General features: G+C 43.8%; 1 protein-coding gene across 1 annotated transcript; it reads left to right on the top strand.

Moving 5' to 3' along the window:
* Positions 1 to 17,271: 17,271 nt before the first annotated feature.
* On the top strand, positions 17,272 to 20,074 carry LOC125507539 (putative L-type lectin-domain containing receptor kinase I.11). Its single transcript, XM_048672091.2, has 2 exons — positions 17,272 to 18,601; positions 19,167 to 20,074. The coding sequence occupies exons 1-2, from the start codon at positions 17,272 to 17,274 to the stop codon at positions 20,072 to 20,074; spliced, it is 2,238 nt and encodes a 745-aa protein (XP_048528048.2).
* Positions 20,075 to 21,840: the final 1,766 nt, after the last annotated feature.

The raw sequence follows: 21,840 nt of genomic DNA, 5'->3' as shown, positions 1-21,840 counted from the left end.
CACAGGCAAGAATCCTTTCTTTGCTTGATCCATTTTGAACTTCTTCAAAATTTTGTCAAGGTATGTTGTTTGTGAAAGTCCAATTAAGCGTCTTGATCTATCTCTATAGATCTTAATGCCTAATATGTAAGCAGCTTCACCGAGGTCTTTCATTGAAAAACTCTTATTCAAGTTTCCCTTTATGCTATCCAGAAATTCTATATCATTTCCAATTAACAATATGTCATCCACATATAATATCAGAAATGCTACAGAGCTCCCACTCACTTTCTTGTAAATACAGGCTTCTCCAAAAGTCTGTATAAAACCAAATGCTTTGATCACTCTATCAAAACGTTTATTCCAACTCTGAGAGGCTTGCACCAGTCCATAAATGGATCGCTGGAGCTTGCACACTTTGTTAGCTCCCTTTGGATCGACAAAACCTTCTGGTTGCATCATATACAACTCTTCTTCCAGAAATCCATTCAGGAGTGCAGTTTTGACATCCATCTGCCAAATTTCATAATCATAAAATGCGGCAATTGCTAACATGATTCGGACAGACTTAAGCATCGCTACGGGTGAGAAGGTCTCATCGTAGTCAATCCCTTGAACTTGCCGAAAACCTTTTGCGACAAGTCGAGCTTTGTAGACAGTAATATTACCGTCAGCGTCAGTCTTCTTTTTGAAGATCCATTTATTCTCAATTGCTTGCCGATCATCGGGCAAGTCAACCAAAGTCCACACTTTGTTCTCATACATGGATCCCATCTCAGATTTCATGGCTTCAAGCCACTTTGCGGAATCTGGGCTCACCATCGCTTCTTCATAGTTCGTGGGTTCATCATGATCTAATAACATGACTTCCAGAACAGGATTACCGTACCACTCTGGTGCGGATCTTACTCTGGTTGATCTACGAGGTTCAGTAGTATATTGTTCTGAAGTTTCATGATCATCATCATTAGCTTCCTCACTGACTGGTGTAGGTGTCGCAGAAACATTTTTCTGTGATGTACTACTTTCCAATAAGGGAGCAGGTACAGTTACCTCGTCAAGTTCTACTTTCCTCCCACTCACTTCTTTCGAGAGAAACTCCTTCTCCAGAAAGTTTCCGAATTTAGCAACAAAAGTCTTGCCTTCGGATCTGTGATAGAAGGTGTATCCAATAGTTTCCTTTGGATATCCTATGAAGACACATTTCTCCGATTTGGGTTCGAGCTTATCAGGTTGAAGCTTTTTCACATAAGCATCGCAACCCCAAACTTTTAGAAACGACAACTTTGGTTTCTTGCCAAACCACAGTTCATAAGGCGTCGTCTCAACGGATTTTGATGGTGCCCTATTTAACGTGAATGCGGCCGCCTCTAGAGCGTATCCCCAAAACGATAGCGGTAAATCAGTAAGAGACATCATAGATCGCACCATATCCAGTAAAGTACGATTACGACGTTCGGACACACCATTACGCTGAGGTGTTCCGGGTGGCGTGAGTTGCGAAACTATTCCACAATTTTTCAAATGTACACCAAACTCGTAACTCAAATATTCTCCTCCACGATCAGATCGTAGAAACTTTATTTTCTTGTTACGGTGATTTTCAACTTCACTCTGAAATTCTTTGAACTTTTCAAATGTTTCAGACTTATGTTTCATTAAGTAGATATACCCATATCTGCTTAAATCATCTGTGAAGGTGAGAAAATAACGATATCCGCCACGAGCCTCAATATTCATTGGACCACATACATCTGTATGTATGATTTCCAACAAATCTGTTGCTCTCTCCATAGTACCGGAGAACGGTGTTTTGGTCATCTTGCCTATGAGGCACGGTTCGCAAGTACCAAGTGATTCATAATCAAGTGGTTCCAAAAGTCCATCAGAATGGAGTTTCTTCATGCGCTTTACACCGATATGACCTAAACGGCAGTGCCACAAATAAGTTGCACTATCATTATCAACTCTGCATCTTTTGGCTTCAACATTATGAATATGTGTGTTACTACTATCGAGATCCAACAAGAATAGACCACTCTTCAAGGGTGCATGACCATAAAAGATATTACTCATATAAATAGAACAACCATTATTCTCTGATTTAAATGAATAACCGTCTCGCATCAAACAAGATCCAGATATAATGTTCATGCTTAACACTGGCATCAAATAACAATTATTTAGGTCTAATACTAATCCCGAAGGTAGATGTAGAGGTAGCGTGCCGACTGCGATCACATCGACTTTGGAACCGTTTCCCACGCGCATCGTCACCTCGTCCTTAACCAATCTTCGCTTGATCCGTAGTCCCTGTTTCGAGTTGCAAATATTAGCAACAGAACCAGTATCAAATACCCAGGTGCTACTGCGAGCATTAGTAAGGTACACATCAATAACATGTATATCACATATACCTTTGTTCACCTTGCCATCCTTCTTATCCGCCAAATACTTGGGGCAGTTCCGCTTCCAGTGACCAGTCTGCTTGCAATAGAAGCACTCAGTTTCAGGCTTAGGTCCAGGTTTGGGTTTCTTCTCTTGAGTAGCAACTTGCTTGCCGCTCCTTTTGAAGTTCCCCTTCTTCTTCCCTTTGCCCTTTTTCTTGAAACTAGTGGTCTTGTTGACCATCAACACTTGATGCTCCTTCTTGATTTCTACCTCCGCAGCTTTCAGCATCGCGAAGAGCTCGGGAATAGTCTTGTTCATCCCTTGCATATTATAGTTCATCACGAAGCTCTTGTAGCTTGGTGGCAGTGATTGAAGAATTCTGTCAATGACGCTATCATCTGGAAGATTAACTCCCAATTGAATCAAGTGATTATTATACCCAGACATTTTGAGTATATGCTCACTGACAGAACTGTTCTCCTGCATCTTGCAGCTATAGAACTTATTGGAGACTTCATATCTCTCAATCCGGGCATTTGCTTGAAATATTAACTTCAACTCCTGAAACATCTCATATGCTCCATGACGTTCAAAACGTCGTTGAAGTCCCGATTCTAAGCCGTAAAGCATGGCACACTGAACTGTCGAGTAGTCATCAGCTTTGCTCTGCCAGACGTTCATAACATCTGGCGTTGCTCCTGCAGCAGGCCCGGCACCCAGCGGTGCTTCCAGGACGTAATTCTTCTGTGCAGCAATGAGGATAATCCTCAAGTTACGGACCCAGTCCGTGTAATTGCTACCATCATCTTTCAACTTTGCTTTCTCAAGGAACGCATTAAAATTCAACGGAACAACAGCACGAGCCATCTATCTACAATCAAACATAAACAAGCAAGATACTAATCAGGTACTAAGTTTCATGATAAATTTAAGTTCAGTTAATCAAGTTAATTAAAGAACTCCCACTTAGATAGACATCCCTCTAATCCTCTAAGTGATTACGTGATCCAAATCAACTAAACCATAACCGATCATCACGTGAGATGGAGTAGTTTTCAATGGTGAACATCGTTATGTTGATCATATCTACTATATGATTCACGCTCGACCTTTCGGTCTCCGCGTTCCGAGGCCATATCTGTATATGCTTGGCTCGTCAAGTATAACCTGAGTATTCTGCGTGTGCAACTGTTTTGCACCCGTTGTATTTGAACGTAGAACCTATCACACCCGATCATCACGTGGTGTCTCAGCACGAAGAACTTTCGCAACGGTGCATACTCAGGGAGAACACTTCTTGATAATTTAGTGAGAGATCATGTTATAATGCTACCGTCAATCAAAGCAAGATAAGATGCATAAAAGGATAAACATCACATGCAATCAATATAAGTGATATGATATGGCCATCATCATCTTGTGCTTGTGATCTCCATCTCCGAAGCACCGTTGTGACCACCATCGTCACCGGCGTGACACCTTGATCTCCATCGTAGCATCGTTGTCGTCTCGCCAAGCTTATGCTTCCACGACTATCACTACCGCTTAGTAATAAAGTAAAGCATTACATCGCGATTTCATTGCATACAATAAAGCGACAACCATAAGGCTCCTGCCAGTTGCCGATAACTCGGTTACAAAACATGATCATCTCATACAATAAAATTCAGCATCATGTCTTGACCATATCACATCACAACATGCCCTGCAAAAACAAGTTAGACGCCCTCTACTTTGTTGTTGCAAGTTTTACGTGGCTGCTACGGGCTTAAGCAAGAACCAATCTCACCTACGCATCAAAACCACAACGATAGTTTGTCAAATAGACTCCGTTTTAACCTTCGCAAGGACCGGGCGTAGCCATACTTGGTTCAACTAAAGTTGGAGAGACAGTCGCCCGCAAGCCACCTATGTGCAAAGCACGTCGGGGGAACCGGTCTCGCATAAGCGTACGCGTAATGTTGGTCCGGGTCGTCTCGTCCAACAATGCCGCCAGACCAAAGTATGACATGCTGGTAGGCAGTATGACTTATATCGCCCACAACTCACTTGTGTTCTACTCGTGCTTATAACATCAACATAAATAACCTAGGCTCTGATACAACTGTTGGGTTTCGTAGTAATTTAAAAAAAATTCCTACGCACACGCAAGATCATGTGATGCATAGCAATGAGAGGGGAGAGTGTTGTCTACGTACCCAACGCAGACCGACTGCGGAAGCGCTGACACAACGTAGAGGAAGTAGTCGTACGTCTTCACGATCCAACCGATCAAGCACCGAAACTACGGCACCTCCGAGTTCGAGCACACGTTCAGCTCGATGACGATCCCCGAACTCCGATCTAGCAAAGTGTCGGGGAAGAGTTCCGTCAGCACGACGGCGTGGTGACGATCTTGATGCACTACAGCAGCAGGGCTTCGCCTAAACTCCGCTACAGTATTATCGAGGACTATGGTGGCAGGGGGCACCGCACACGGCTAAGGAATAGATCACGTGGATCAACTTGTTGTGTTCTAGGGTGCCTCTGCCTCAGTATATAAAGTACTAGAGGGGGGAGGCTGGCCGGAAAAGGTGTGGCGCGCCAGGAGAGTCCTACTCCCTCTGGGAGTAGGATTCCCCCCCCCCCCAATCCTAGTTGGAATAGGATTCGCGGAGGGGGAAAAGAGAGAGAGGGGGCCGGCCACCTCTCCTAGTCCTAATAGGACTAGGGGAAGGGGGAGGCGCATAGCCCATGTAGGGCTGCCTCTTCTCTTTTCCACTAAGGCCCATCATGGCCCATTTAGCTCCCAGGGGGTTCCGGTAACCTTCCCGGTACTCCGGTAAAATCCCGATTTCACCCGGAACACTTCCGATATCCAAACATAGGCTTCCAATATATCAATCTTTATGTATCAACCATTTCGAGACTCCTCGTCATGTCCGTGATCACATCCGGGACTCCAAACAATCTTCAGTACATGAAAATGCATAAACTCATAATATAACTGTCATCATAACCTTAAGCGTGCGGACCCTACGGGTTCGAGAACAATGTAGACATGACCGAGACACGTCTTCGGTCAATAACCAATAGCGGGACCTGGATGCCCATATTGGCTCCTACATATTCTACGAAGATCTTTATCGGTCAGACCGCATAACAACATACGTTGTTCCCTTTGTCATCGGTATGTTACTTGCCCGAGATTCGATTGTCGGTATTCCAGTACCTAGTTCAATCTCGTTACCGGCAAGTCTCTTTACTTGTTCTGTAATACATCATCCCGCAACTAACTCATTTAGTTGCAATGCTTGCAAGGCTTAAGTGATGTGCATTACCGAGAGGGCCCAGAGATACCTCTCTGACAATCGGAGTGACAAAACCTAATCTCGAAATACGCCAACCCAACATCCACCTTTGGAGACACCTGTAATGCTCCTTTTGTAATCACCCAGTTACGTTGTGACGTTTGGTAGCACCCAAAGTGTTCCTCCGGCAAACGGGAGTTGCATAATCTCATAGTTATAGGAACATGTATAAGTCATGAAGAAAGCAATAGCAACATACTAAACGATCGGGTGCTAAGCTAATGGAATGGGTCATGTCAATCAGATCATTCAACTAATGATGTGACCTCGTTAATCAAATAACAACTCATTGTTCATGGTTAGGAAACATAACCATCTTTGATTAACGAGCTAGTCAAGTAGAGGCATACTAGTGACACTTTGTTTGTCTATGTATTCACACATGTATTATGTTTCCGGTTAATACAATTCTAGCATGAATAATAAACATTTATCATGATTATAAGGAAATAAATAATAACTTTATTATTGCCTCTAGGGCATATTTCCTTCAACAAGTACCTTCGGAGACACCTGTAGAGCACCTTTATAATCACCCAGTTACGTTGTGACGTTTGGTAGCACACAAAGTGTTCCTCCGGTAAACGGGAGTTGCATAATCTCATAGTCATAGGAACATGTATAACTCATGAAGAAAGCAATAGCAATAAACTAAACGATCAAGTGCTATGCTAACGGAATGGGTCAAGTCAATCACATCATTCTCCTAATGATGTGATCCCGTTAATCAAATGACAACTCATGTCTATGGTTAGGAAACATAACCATCTTTGATCAACGAGCTAGTCAAGTAGAGGCATACTAGTGACACTCTGTTTGTCTATGTATTCACATATGTATTATGTTTCCGGTTAATACAATTCTAGCATGAATAATAAACATTTATCATGATATAAGGAAATAAATAATAACTTTATAATTGCCTCTAGGGCATATTTCCTTCAGTCCCTAACACCCTGAGGCATTATATGGGGGCATGTGAAATTGGTTCAGCTCTGGGGCCAGTGGTTGAAGTAGATGTGGAACACATTTATTCTAAGGAAGAAATTAGAGTGAAAGTGGGAGTGAGGGACTTACACAAAATTCATGCTGGCACTGAGATAACTACTAAAGATTTGCTGCTTTATGATATTGGTTTTGAGTTTGATTCCATAGTAGAACAGGGGTGGTACAAGTTCGAAGAGGGAAATAAAAAGAAAATCTTTGACTACCTTGATTTGGAAAGCTCTGAAACACAGACGGAGAATGAGATGCAGAAAAAAAGTAAACAAGCTGAGTTTGGGAAGTCCTTGGTGAGCCTGGGGAGTTTGGGGTTGAAACAATATGAACAAGTGGTGCTTAAAGCAGGAGACACGGGTCAAAAAAATGAGATACCCAAGGAAAGGATAGGAACATGGTTTGCTGGAGAAGGCCAGGGTGAAGAAGAAAGTTTGAAGGCTAGGCTTCAAAAAGCAGAGAAACTTGTAGCAAGGCAGACTGCTCAACTTACGCTGGAGGAAAAAAAGGAAGGAAATGGAAATTATAAGAAAAACCTTAGAAAAAGAGGTCAAGAGACAACATGAACTGCTGCAAATCAATATGAAGGCAAGTGAAGAGGTGAGAGGGTCACAGTCAGGGGAGAAAATTATTGGAGATGAAGATGAAAAAGAGGTCACTGAGGGAGGGGCAGTAGCAGAAGGCAGGCTGGAAGAGGAAGAGGGAATGACAGACTTGGAACTAATGGAACAGGCTGTGGGGCTAGGATATATAGAGCCTGTGGATTACACTGCTAGTCAGGAAATTGAATCTTTTGAAACAAAGATCAAGAAGGCTGCCATAGGAGAACTGGAATCCGAAGAAGAAGAAGACTTGAGAAGATGTGCTAGACTGAAAGGCAAAGAGGACAAAAAAATCACTGATTTGGCTAAAGAGAGAAGCACAGAAAAACAACTATGGTGAGTTTACTCCTTCTGGTATTGTTTCTAGATCTAATAATATCTTACAGCAGATTGCTGAGGGGGTTGGGGTTAGTTTGGGAAATAAACCTGACATTGTTAATCATAATTTGGAATTGATTAAAATGGCTGAACAGGCAAGGGTTGATATGTGGTTAGCAGACTACAATAATAATCAGAAACAAACCTCTCTACCTGAGGAGCATAATATCATTGATGCTGGAGAACACTCTCTGGAAGATTTGCTAGAAGTTGGGGAAAATGAGAGAGAAGAGGAAGAGAATGAAGAATGGGAATTAATTAAAGAGCTTTTATCATCAAAAAAAGAGAAGAAAAAAGGTAAAACTACCAGAGGTTCTGGAGTTAAAATTGCCTCTGCTATCAAAACCTTAGAATCTTCTGATAGGAAAAAAAAGAAAAAAAGATGAGGGGTATCTTTTGGAATATGAGAGGATTTGGGGGTGATATCAAAAAAGGTTTTTGAGGGAGATGATCATGGATATGAGAGTTGATTTCTTGGGTCTGCAAGAGACCATGAGACAACAATTTTCTAGAAATGATTTACAACAAATTTGTGCAGGAAGGGATTTCCACTGGCATTTCACTCCAGCTAGGGGGAAATTTGGTGGCCTTCTGTTGGGAGTCAATTATACCACATTAGATGTGATTTCTCAGGATGAAGGAGATTATCACATAAAAATGGCTGTTCAAGATGTTAAAAATAGGTTTATTTGGGATTTAGTAGTGATCTATGGAGATGCACAACCAGAAATGAAAGCCCTATTTCTGGCTGAGTTATCCAGAGTATTTCAAACCTGTGTTAATACAATTTTGATTGGAGGTGACTTCAATATTATTAGAAAAGCTAGTGAGAAAAATAAACCAGAATCCCTTGGGCATTGGAGTTTTCTTTTTAATGCTATTCTGGAACAAGCTGGGGTGAGAGAGCTTGATATGAATGGGAGACAATTCACTTGGGGGAATAATATGCACAACCCTACTTTTGAAAAACTAGATAGGATACTTTGTAGCGCTGAGTGGGAAGAGGTATACCCCTTAACGCAAGTAACATCTTTGACTAGAGAGAAGTCTGATCACACTCCTCTTTACTTGGATTCTGGAGATTTCCAAAAAACTGAGCCAATTTTCAGATTTGAAAATGCCTGGTTTTTGAGAGAAGGGATTGATGAAATTGTACAGAAAGTTTGGAATGATCCTAACATTAAGGGAGACAACATAGATAGATTGTTGGGAAAGTTTAGAAAACTAAGACCTAAACTTAAAGGGTGGAACAGAAACATGAATGCATGGTATTTTGAACTAAAGAAAGATATCTTGCTTAAATTGGATATTATTGATAAAAATAGTGAGGTTAATGGCCTTACATCCGCTGATAGAAAAGAGCAGATAGATTTAAGAGCTCAGCTTGATAGACTTCTTAAGCAGGAAGAGGCTAAATGGAGACAGAGAGCCAAAATTGATGAAATACTAGAGGGGATAGTAATACTAAATTCTTTTCATGCCAAGGCAAATGGGAGGCTTAGAAGGAACAAAATCAACAGATTAGAGCAAGCTGAGGGGATAATAGAAGGGGATAAAAACTTGATAGACTATATCACTACTTTTTACAAAAATTTATTTGGTTCACCAGATAATTCTTCTGTTTAAATTAATATTGATAATCCCATTATGATTCAAGAGGGATGTGAAAAAAATTAGAGGAATTCACTTTGGAGGAAATTAAGAAGGTTGTCTTTAAAATGGCACACAATAAATCCCCTGGACCAGATGGCTTCACTGCTGAATTTTATCAGCATTATGGGGATCTGGTGAAACTTGTTTTCAAAGCTTTGTTGGATGACTTTGCCAATAGGAAAATTGATATTAGTAGACTAAACTATGGGACTATAGCCCTAGCCCCAAAAGGGACAGATGCTAATCAAATACAGAAATTCAGGCCAATTTGTTTGCTAAATGTCTACTTCAAAATCATCACAAAAGTGTTAATGAATAGGCTGGATTTGGTAGCTGTTGATGTTATTTCTCCTGTTCAAACTTCTTTTATTAAGGACAGGTATATTATGGAGGGAGTTTTGATCCTTCATGAGGCTTTGAATAGCATAAAAAAGAAAAAAAGAAAGTGCTATGCTTTTGAAAATTGATTTTGAAAAGGCCTATGACAAAATCAAATGGTCCTTTCTTTTTCAAATGTTGAAAGTGAAGGGATTCCCAGATAAATGGATTGATTGGGTCATGGAGACTATTAGAGGGGGGAAAGTTTGTGTCAAGGTTAATGAGAACCTAGGAAAATACTTTATCACTGATACGTCCATTTTGCATCATGCTTTTATATCGATATTTATCGCATTATGGACTGTTATTTCACTCTATATCACAATACTTATGGCTATTCTCTCTTATTTTACAAGGTTTACAAAAAGAGGGAGAATGCCGGCAGCTGGAATTCTGGTCTGGAAAAAGGAGCAAATATTAGAGACCTATTCTGCGCAACTCCAAAACTCCTGAAACTCCACGGAATGTCTTAGAAGAAATAAAGAAAAATCCACGCCAAAGATGAAGGCCAGGGGGCCCACACCCTGCTCACGAGGGTGGGGGGCGCGCCCCCCTACCTCGTGGGCCCCCTAGTGGCTCTCCGACGCCCATCTTCTCCTATATGAGGTCTTTCGATGAGAAAAAAATAAGAAGGAATTTTTCGGGACGAGACTCCGCCGCCACGAGGCGGAACCTTGGCGGATCCAATCTAGAGCTCCGGCGGAGCTGTTCTGCTGGGGAAACTTCCCTCCCGGAGGGGGAAATCATCACCATCGTCATCACCAACGCTCCTCTCATCGGGAGAGGGCAATCTCCATCAACATCTTCACCAGCACCATCTCATCTCCAAACCCTAGTTCATCTCTTGTATCCAATTCTTGTCTCAAAGTTTGGGATTGGTGCTAGTAGGTTGCTAGTAGTGTTGATTACTCCTTGTAGTTGATGCTAGTTGGTTTAATTGGTGGAAGATCATATGTTCAGATCCTATATGCATATTATTACCCCTCTGATTATGAACATGAATATGCTTTGTGAGTAATTACGTTCGTTCCTGAGGACAAGGGAGAAGTCTTGCTATGAGTAGTCATGTGAATTTGGTATTCGTTTGATATTTTGATAAGATGTATGTTGTCTAGCCTCTAGTGGTGTTATGTGAACGTCGACTACATAACACTTCACCATTATTTGGGCCTAGAGGAAGGCATCGGGAAGTAATAAGTAGATGATGGGTTACTAGAGTGACAGAAGCTTAAACCCTAGTTTATGCGTTGCTTCGTAAGGGGCTGATTTGGATCCATATGTTTCATGCTATGGTTAGGTTTACCTTAATACTTTTGTTGTAGTTGCGGATGCTTGCAATAGAGGTTAATCATAAGTGGGATGCTTGTTCAAGTAAGAACAGCACCCAAGAACCGGTCCACCCACATATCAAATTATCAAAGTATCGAACGTGAATCATATGAACGTGATGAAAACTAGCTTGACGATATTCCCATGTGTCCTCGGGAGCGCTTTTCCTATTATAAGAGTTTGTTCCGGCTTGTCCTTTGCTACAAAAGGATTGGTCCACCTTGCTGCACTTTATTTACTTTTGTTACTTGTTGCTCGTTACAATCTATCTTATCACAACACTATCTGTTACCACTTATTTCAGTACTTGCAAAGAATACCTTGCTGAAAACCGCTTATCATTTCCTTCTGCTCCTCGTTGGGTTCGACACTCTTACTTATCGAAAGGACTACGATAGATCCCCTATACTTGTGAGTCATCAATCACCCATAAAGGATTGAGACAGGGGAACTCTCTATCCCCTCTAAACTTTGACCTGGCTGCTGATGCCCTGGCAATTATGTTAGACAAAGCCAGAGAAAATGGGCTGGTGAAGGGGGTCCTGAATGAATACATACCAAATGGGGTCAATATGTTGTAATATGCAGATGATACCATCTTCCTATTGCAAGATGACACAGAAAGTGCACACAATTTGAAATATATTTTATGTCTATTTGAGCAAATGTCTGGTTTAAAGATCAATTTTCATAAAAGTGAGCTTTTTGTTGTTTGGAGAGGCTATTGATAAGAAAGATGAATATGCTAGAATTTTCACATGCCCAGTGGGTGCCTTGCCCATGAAATATCTAGGGCTGCCTATAGATAAGAATAGAATTTGTAACAAGCATTGGAAACCTCCAGAGAGTAAGATGGAGAAAAAATGTACAACTTGGCAAGGTAGATTGCTTGCCAGTGCAGGGAGAGTTACATTGATTCGGTCAACTCTCACAGGCATCCCATATTTTATGATGTCCTTCTATGGGCTCCCCATTGGGGTTGAAAAACGCATGGATTTTTTCAGGGCCATACTTCTATGGAAAGAAGATGATCAAAAAAGAAAATACCATTTGGTGAAATGGTCTGAGGTGTGTAGGCCAAAAGATATGGGGGGCCTGGGGATCCAAAATCTTGCATGCATGAACAAAGCATTGCTGAGTAAATGGTGGTGGAAATTATATATAATTGAGGGGCTGTGATAGGACATTATTTGCAAAAAAATATTAAGAATAGAAATCTGGGCACTGTTCAGGCCAAACAGGGAGATTCCCAGCTTTGGAGGGATATACTAAAACACAGAGACCATTTTGTTTCTTTGTGCAAATTCAAAATTGGGAATGGAGATAGAACTCGCTTTTGGGAAGATTGGTGGATTGGCACTGCTCCATTAAGCAAAAAAATTCCTAGGCTTTATGATCTTTGTTTTGATAAGAAGAAAACAGTTAAAGAAGTTTTTGACAATGATCTAGATAATGTGCAATTTAGAAGAACTTTATCGGGAGACGCTAGAGAGCTATGGGGACATATTAAAGAAGCATGTAGATCGGTGACTTTGAATGAGGATAAAGACAAAATAAAATGGTCTCTGACTAAAAAAAGAGTGTATACTATAAAATCTTTCTACAGGCATCTGATTGAAAATGATGTCAAATATCCACACATGTATATGTGGAAGATTAAAATGCCACCCAGAATCAAGGTGTTCATGTGGTTGGCTCTTAGGAAAAGTATCCTTACAAAAGATAATTTGCTTCGTAGGGGGTGGAAAGGAGATGATAAATGTCCTTTTTTTGGACGTAAAGAGAATATAAATCATCTTTTTCTATCCTGTTCAGTTGCTAGACTATTGTGGAACATTTTAAAATGTGCTTTCAATCTGAGAGACATTCCAGAAACCCTGGAAGCTATTATGAAAACCTGGGTAAATACATTTGGGAAAGATGAAAAAAGTTTGGTCATTATAGGTGTTTCAGCGATTTGCTCGATTATCTGGAAATTAAGAAACAGTGTTATTTTTGACAACAATAGGGTAAATGACCCCTGTGTTCTTGTTACTCTGTTTCTCAAAAATTTAAATGATTGGAATATTTTCCAGACAAATCCCGCAAGAAGTAAGACGATGGAGGCTAGAGTGAAGCAAGTAAGTATGGTGGCGGAAGAAGTGTTCAAAGCAGCCTATGGGTGGCGCCTGAAGACTGGGAGAATCCAGGGGTGATCACAGGAAGACCCCATTGCTGCGATGAAAGAGCTTCTGCCATTACTTCTAGCTTGCTTTCTTTTGCTTTTCAGACAATTTATGGTCTTGTATGAATCTTTGATAAGACTGTAGTCCTGATGTATGCCTCTGTTCCTAATAACAGAGTTGTAAGTGTTCCGGGGACTGGATTTCTCTCTGAATTCAGGCCTCGGACCACTCCCGTAGGTTCTTTTTCCTTGAGGGTTTCAGGAGGGGAAGGGATGGCTTTTCCTCCTTCCTTAGTTTGGCAATTGAAATTTCGTAGGGGAGTGGAGTGTTATGCTTTGTGTTTTAGTTTCTCTTTCTGCTCTGTAGTAAGACATGGTGATTTCTTTTAATGGAAATCGGAGAGAATGCTCTCTTTTGTCAAAAAAAATTGGAGTGTGTGAATCCCATGTTGATCGATGGTTCCACTTCGGACACCGAGGAGCAGCTAGATACTACTGACGATGCGGAATGCCTGCTTCTCCTAGGCCTGGCCTGCAGCAACCCAAACCCGTCAGACCGTCCAACCATGCCTGATGTGGTGCGAGTCATCGCCAAGTCGGCACCGCCACCACAGGTGCCTCCTCAGAAGCCAAGATTTGTGTGGCCGCCTCAGGAAGAGGGACGTTTAGTGGCCTCCGATGATGGTGGTAGCACGGGTACATCGATAATGAGTAATCTCGACAATAGTATGGCAAGCGCCACCGGAGGACATGCCTCATTTCAACTCCAACACTCGGTCTATGTCACGGCAGGCAGTGCCTCTGGTCCATGAGGAAATGCTGAGGAGCATATAGTAAAAATGAAAATTCACTTGTTGCCTTTAATGTTGATGTGATTTTGCTTAGTAATTTAAGAAGCTTGAGTATTTGTTATGTAGTAGTATAAGTTATTGTCACGAGTCATATGTATGAAAGAAATAAATATATCAGATTAGATTGCCTTTGCTGTAGACAGCTTGGAAAGTCATAGTTTGATGTCCAACAAAATATGATGAACATCATCAAGCCCTTAAAGTTATGTTGATGTCCAATCCATTATCGTAGTATCTAAGAAATTTTGTGTAGCTTTATAATCTTCAGAAACCTGCTTCACACCCATATGGTCTCATCTCATGAGCTGATTTCTTAGAGCGCACGGGGCAATAGTGATATTATTTGGAGAGTTGTTCTCTTGGTCCGTTTTAGTGAAGTTTAGAGGGCCGTGTTTGCTAGGTGTAGGACTGCCATTCTGTCGTGTTGCTGTTAACAGTCTTGCTCGTCGATGCTTGCCGCAGCCTGACATTTGTTGCCAGCAGAACGATGGCGTGAAGTATAATTATCAAAAAGGAAGTTTTAGTTTTGACTGTTGACTCTTGACCTGTTGGATAGAGACATGCATTATGCATGTGAGGTTTGATCCAAGGACTAAGGGCATGTAGAATGGTGGTATATGAATACATATGCTTCGTGATAAGAAGTAATTTAAAGCACCCACTAGTAAAAAACAGGGATTTGGTTCGGGTCTGGTCAGCCCATTAGTTCTGATTCTTCACGAACCGGGATCCATGGAAGGCATTAGTCCCGATTCATGAGCCCAGGGGGCCAACCGGGGCCTTGTGGGCATGGGTCCCGGTTCGTATAGATCCATTTGTTCCGGTTCTAGGCACGAACCGGGACCAATGGGCCTCGCTCCTGGCCCACAGCCATTGGTCCCGGTTCTTGACTAGAACCGGGACAGAAGGGAGGGCCTTTAGTCTCGGTTCCAGTCACGAACCGGGACCAATGAGTTGCCTATATATACCCCCTCGCCGGCGAGCAGAGCAGTCCACACTGCTCTGTTTTTTTGGTCGGCGAGGGGGGGGGCATTTGGGTGCTCTAGCTCACCTCCTATGCACGTGAGGTGTTCGATGAAATGCCCGAGCCACGCTAGTTAAGCTTTCTCCTCTCGAAGCTCGACCTCGGAGCTCCATTTTCCCGAGATTTGTCTAGATTTAGCGGTTTGTCACGCCCCGCCCCCGTTTTCACCGCCGTCGATCGCCCCCGCCGATCTCGTCGCCGGCACCACTGTGGTGAGCCTCTTGTTCTTATCTTCTTTCTGATTTTTTTTACTTTAGATAGATACTTGTCTTATTTTCTTACTTTAGATAGATACTTGTCTCATTTTCTTACTTTAGATAGATACTTGTCTGATTTTCTTATTTTTGACACACATAATTATATATAATGCACGCAGATGAACCGGCAACGGATGTATGGTAACAGACACACCTCCGAGTACATTAAGGGTGTGCAATGGTTTGAGCTCTCTACGAACGATACGATCAAGCTACTCATCGAGAGCCCCCCTTGATAGTACGACAATCGATCCTATAACCCCGTCTTCCAACTACCTCCATGAGACCGGTAAAATAGAAAACCTATCAAGGGCGAACCTTTGCCTTGCACATAGTCCACTTGAGCTAAATGATGATGATCTTGACTCCTTCAAGTTGGACCACCTTTCTTGATTGCGTTGGCTTGATGAAAACTAGTCGATTGCTCCCCCATACTCCACTATGGGTGAGCCACTCTTTGGCACATCTTCACAAGTCCATTGACACCACAATGGACGACAGGCTTTAAGCACTTGATCTCTTTGTGATGCTCCACTTGATCTTGCACAATACAACCTTGATTTGATGTCATCCTCCATGGGTTATATGTGATCTTTCTCTTGACGCAAGCCCATGGAAGCAAACATAACCCCACATAGAACTCTCACAAAGACCATGGGTTAATACACAAGGCGTAATGGACAATGCTTATCAAACTGTGAGATCACTTGATCCCACTCGGTGTATACGCTTTGTGTGATGATCAACTTGAGTCACTCTCTATACTTAGTCTTGATCAACCTTGACTCTTTCCAACCCTCTTCATTTGGATGATGTCTTGAAGGTAAATATGAATGATCACACAATCTTCTTCTTCAAGACATGCTTGCAATAAACTCAATACTCACATGACCAATCTTTGGATAATTCCTTAATAGCACCTTGGTCAACTCATAAACTCCTTGAAACCAACACATGGACTTCAAGAAATGCCTATGAACAAATCCTTCAAATATAACTCAATGCAATCATTAGTCCATAGAGAATGTCATCAATTATCAAAACCACACATGGGGGCACCGCATGTCCTTTCAATGAATTCTACCACTATCTCGAAAAAGAAGAATAGAATCACATACGGTGCAGCGGGAACAGCACCGCCGACGTTGACGTTGTCGCCCATGTCGTTGAGGATGAGGTTGCCGAGGTCGGGGAAGAAGTCGTCGTTGGCGAAGTCATCGATGCAAGCAGTCCCACGAGTGCGCTCCCCCAAAACCTGATCATCAGGATCACGAGAGGCGGGGTTCCGGAGGCCTGTTGTCCCTTCTCGCGGTGCACGCCGAAAGGAGGGATTGAGAAGACTCGGTTGGCGGCGCAATGATCTGGAACGGTGGTGCGAAACCATACGATACGGCGGCGGCTAGGGTAAACGTCTGCGTGACTATATAGTGCGGGCCGGATAGGTCGTGGGAGTAAACCCCACGGTTCAGTAATTAACGTGTCCGTTAATTATTAATTAATGAGATTAGACAATGTGCATAGCTCTATCCTTGGCGCGGTGTGGCGAGCGAGGAGGAGGAGCGCGCGTGTAGGTCTCCTTTTCTCATGCTCATACAAGTGGTAGAAGAACTCACCTTATAAAGAGATGCAACTCTCACTCAACTTACATGGTGGGACTAAACTTTAGTTTCATTCATTCCATTCACATGTGTGCATAAATGGGCCAAGAGAATTTCAGAATTTTAGTTGGGATTTGGGCCAAAGGCCTACTAGCAAAATTCCTACAATCACAGGCTCTAAATATAAAGGGTGCATCGATGTTAATAGATTGTGAAATCTGCACACGTAAGCTCACTCACTGGATTACTAGTATATAAAGCAAGCTATTACCGACTAAGGTGAGGCAGAGGGCTAGCTAGCAAAAGTGGGGGAAGCATACAATGGCGTTAGATCAGCCGAAGCAGCTTGCCCCATGTCTTCTCCTCCTGTTGACCCTGTCGTCCTTGTCCGAGGCCAAGGCGCAGCAGTGCAAAAGCCCCGATTCCGACAAGTATCGGAGGAGCAACTACACCATGGACCACGCCCTTTCCAGTTTTCATCTGATGGACAAAGCATCCGGCCGAGTCCTCAGCTTATTTTTCGGTAACTGGTCCCACCCAGATGTGAACAATACGGTTGGCCTCAGCCTCCTCCGTTACCAGCTGGCCGGCTCCGATGTGAACAACACCGTAGTGTTGTCCACCTTCGGATTCTGGATTCCTTTGTCCCGAGTTCGCCAGGACCAACTGGGGACCGACGAGGCGTCCTTCAGCGTCACCGTCGTCTATCAGCCGCTACCGGACCAGAGGCATAGCGGCATCGCCTTCCTCATCCTCCCCTATTGGGCCCTAATTGATCTCGAATACAACGGGGCAAATAGCTCCTTAGCGAAGCAACTGGTGGCCAGAGACATCGGCTTCGTCGACCCCAAATCTGTAACCCGAAGCGCCTCCTTCTCCGGCAGCTCCGTCTCAGTCGGGATGGGCGTGCTGGCTAACCTCACGACCGCAAGGTACAATGGTCGCGCCATGGTAGTGGAAATCATCATCCATCAGGAGGTGGCAGATGCCATCTCTAACTATTCAGTGTGGATCGACTACAACCGCGTGGGGCGCAGTTTCTCGGTCTACGTGGACGTTGAAGGCAAGCCAAAGCCTGATTACAACATAGTCGAGATGCAACAGAACATCAGCATCGATTTCCCGTATGCTAGTTTCGGCCTCGTCTCCACGGCTGCACAATTGCTTCAGCCCCGAGGCATCACATGTAGGGCAACGGTTGAAGGCCTCCCTCCCCACTACCACGACAAAGGAGGCACCCAGTCAAGGAAGGTAACCATCCTGTCATCCGTCCCCGGGTCCATAGCCACTGCCACCGCAATGGCCGCCGCCGTGGCGTGCTACTTGAACTCGAGGTACCGGCGGTGGCACAAGGACCTGGACCAGCTCGCCAAGTCTATGGAGCGACTCCCAGGGGTCCCATTGAAGATCGACTTCGCAGACATCAACAAGGCCACCCGCAAATTCCATGAGGACATGAAGCTCGGCAGAGGAGGTTTTGGCACTGTGTACAGGTGCACGCTCCCCGCCGCCGCTTCCAAGATGGAGCGGCCCATGGACGTGGCCATCAAGAGGTTTACGCGCGATGTGCAGAATTGCCGCTACGACGATTTCCTCGCCGAGGTCAGCATCATCAACCGGTTGCGCCACAAGAACATCGTCCCCCTCATCGGTGAGCATCATCCAAACAGTACATTTAATCTGCGTTGGGCTGTGAATTTAGCTCATTGCTACTCTCGCTGTTGGTTTGGTCTTTGTTTTGTTTATTATGCTCTGTTTTTATTTGGATTTGAAATTTTGTATTGGTGGACAGTGGCGGAGCTTGAAACGAAAAACCGGACGGGCCGGGCAGGCTAATTTGAAGGGAATTGCTCTTGAGCTGGCCATCACTTCATGCACAGTGTGAGTGTTTTGCTCTTAGGATGGGCGGGCCATGGCCACCTTTTGCCCTCACGTAGCTCCGCCACTGTTGGTGGATATACATACATCACCTAAATATTTTCAGATAATTTCCTGTAGGGTCCTATATGGAGTCATGTATTGCATGGGTGGTCATATATTGTCCTATATTGCCTGTAGGGTCCTATATGGAGTTGAGGATAACTAATTGTGGTTAGAGGTCAGATGTGACTGGCTTAGCAACGGGGATCCATCGGTTACAGACCCATTCTAAACTTCTAGCTATGCACTTGTAGAAAAACACCAATTTCATAACTCTGCACATAAACTAATTTCAGGGTGGTCATACAACAAAGGAGTGCCGCTGCTTGTGTTCGAGTTCATGGCAAATGGTAGCCTAGACCAGCATCTCTTCCATAGAGGCGGCAGCGGCACCAGACAGCGGAACACCGATGGCGCCATTTGGCAATGGGCAACCCGCTATGAGATCATCAAGGGCGTAGCCACCGGCCTGCACTATGTCCACCACGAGTACGAGCCCATGGTGCTCCACCGTGACATCAAGGCGAGCAACATCATGCTGGACTCGAGCTTCCAGGCCCGTCTTGGTGACTTCGGCCTGGCCTGCACCGTCTCCATCGACAGGAATTCCGTCACCGGCGTGGGTGGCACCTGGGGCTACATCGCACCAGAGTACCCGGTTAGCCGCAAGGCGACACGGCAGACTGATATCTATGCGCTTGGGGTGCTCATCCTCGAGATTGTGACTGGGCTGCGGGCATTGGCTGATCACGAGGTGGTGGATGATGTTGACATGCATATCACCGATAGGGTGTGGCGCCTTCACCGTGAGGGGAGGCTACTGGAGTGTGTGGATGCCATGTTGACCGACGGTTCAACTCTTGACACCGAGGAGCAGCTAGATACTACTGACGATGCGGAACGCCTGCTGCTCCTAGGCCTGGCCTGCAGCAACCTGAACCTGCCAGACCGTCCAACCATGCCTGATGTGGTGCGGGTCATCGCCAAGTCGGTACCGCCACCACAGGTGCCTCCTCAAAAGCCAAGATTTGTGTGGCCACCTCAGGAAGAGGGACGTTCAGTGCCCTCCGATGATGGTGGTAGCACGGGTACATCGATGATGAGTAATCTCGACAATAGTACGGCAAGCGCCACCGGAGGACATGCCGCATTTCAACTCCAACACTCTGTCTACGTGATGGCAGGCAGTGCCTCTGGTCCATGAGGAAATACTAAGGAGCATATATAGTAAAAATGAAAATTCACTTGTTGCATTTAATGTTGATGTGATTTTGCTTAATTTAAGAAGCTTGAGTATTTGTTATGTGTAAGTTAATGCCATGAGTCATATGTATGAAATAAATATATACTGTATATCAGATTAGATGGCCATCACCATCGACTTAAATATAGAACAATCGAATCAGATATAGGCACTCATATTGACAACGTGTATAGTTGCCTTTGCTGTACACGGCCTGGAAAGTCAAAGTTTGATGTCCAAAAAACTACGTATGATAAACATCATCAAGCGCTTAGTTTATGTTGATGTTCAGTCCATTCTCGTAGTATCGGGGCAATAGTGATATTTTTTGGAGAGTTGCTCCCTTAGTCCGTTTTAGTGAAGTTTTTTTTTGCGGGTGCGTTTTAGTGAAGTTTAGAGGGCCGTGTTTGGTAGGTGTACAAGTATCAGTTCTGTCGTGCTGCTCTTGGCAGTTTTGCTCGTCGATGCTTGCCGCAGCCTGACATTTGTTGCCAGCAGAACGATCGCGTGAAGTATGGTTATCAAAAAGGAAGTTTTAGTTTTGACTGTTGACTCTTGATCTGTTGGATAGAGACATGCATTATGCATGTGAGGTTCGATCCAAGGACTAACGGATGGCCAACTTAAACTATGCCTTTAAGAGAGCGTCTGGCCAGACAGTTCTTCATGTGCAATACAATATGCTTAAAGGTGAGTACAGATCTCGGTAAGACACTTGCTGAACAGGATAGGGACATGTAAATTCAAAGTAGTACTATGAAGACCAGGAATACCGGGTAATTGACTGAACGCTAATGATTATGCTATGCAGGCTGGCCGTTTGTTCCACATGACATACGTACGCAGGTAATGTAGCTACTCTGCCCGGCCAGCCAATCACACATGGAGGGGGGAAAGACTCAGGCAAATTGTTCCCCAGTTGAGGAGGCTCTACTATGCCGACAAATGGTGGGGGCAAAGGCTCAATGTTTCATGCAGTTACAACATTGTTTCATCCTCCTATTTGGCATCTTCCCGGAAGAAAAGAAAACTCCTGTTTAGCTTTGGGAAAACTATGAGACCTAGGAAAATCAACACGATATGGCGTTAGATCAGCTCAAGCAGCAGTTTGCTCCATGTCTCCTTCTCATGTCGACCAACGCCTTCTTCTCTCGCGCGACGCGGGGCTATGGAAATGCCTCGAAGACTCCACCTAGATCGAAGGAGCAACCAGACCTTTGGACGACACCATGTCTCACATTTTTAGGAGAAGTCCCACGTTTCATCTGATCGACAAAGACGCCGGGCCCGTATGAACGTTGCCGGACCTTGACTACGCCTATAACAAACGGCGTGTGTGTGGAACAAACGGCCGGCCTGCATACTCGAGCATGACAATTTTGTTTTTAATAACATGTCAATTTTATTACTAAGAGCATGGCAGTTTTATTTTTATTTTTATCATGAAAATTTCATGTGTATGATGGCTGAAAAAAAAGCTCGAAGCTCGCGAGCTAAACGAATAGCTCGTGACTTGGCTCGAATTGACTCGAACTCGAAGAATAACGAGTCGAGCTGAGCTTTGGTTTAAGATCGTTTATAGACCGAGTTAAACAAGCCAATCTCACGAGTACCCATGTAAGTCGTTAGGCTCGGTATAAAAGATCAGCCACTCCCAATCTAAAAAAAAATCAGTCACTCACCATGCGTCATAGGCGCACAACGCAAGGCCCAGCCATTGAAGCCCA

This window comes from Triticum urartu, chromosome 5A, assembly GCF_056163025.1.
Source record: "Triticum urartu cultivar PI428250 chromosome 5A, HENAU_Tu73, whole genome shotgun sequence".
NCBI classification, from domain to species: domain Eukaryota; kingdom Viridiplantae; phylum Streptophyta; class Magnoliopsida; order Poales; family Poaceae; genus Triticum; species Triticum urartu.
This window is presented reverse-complemented; position numbering and strand designations above follow the sequence as displayed.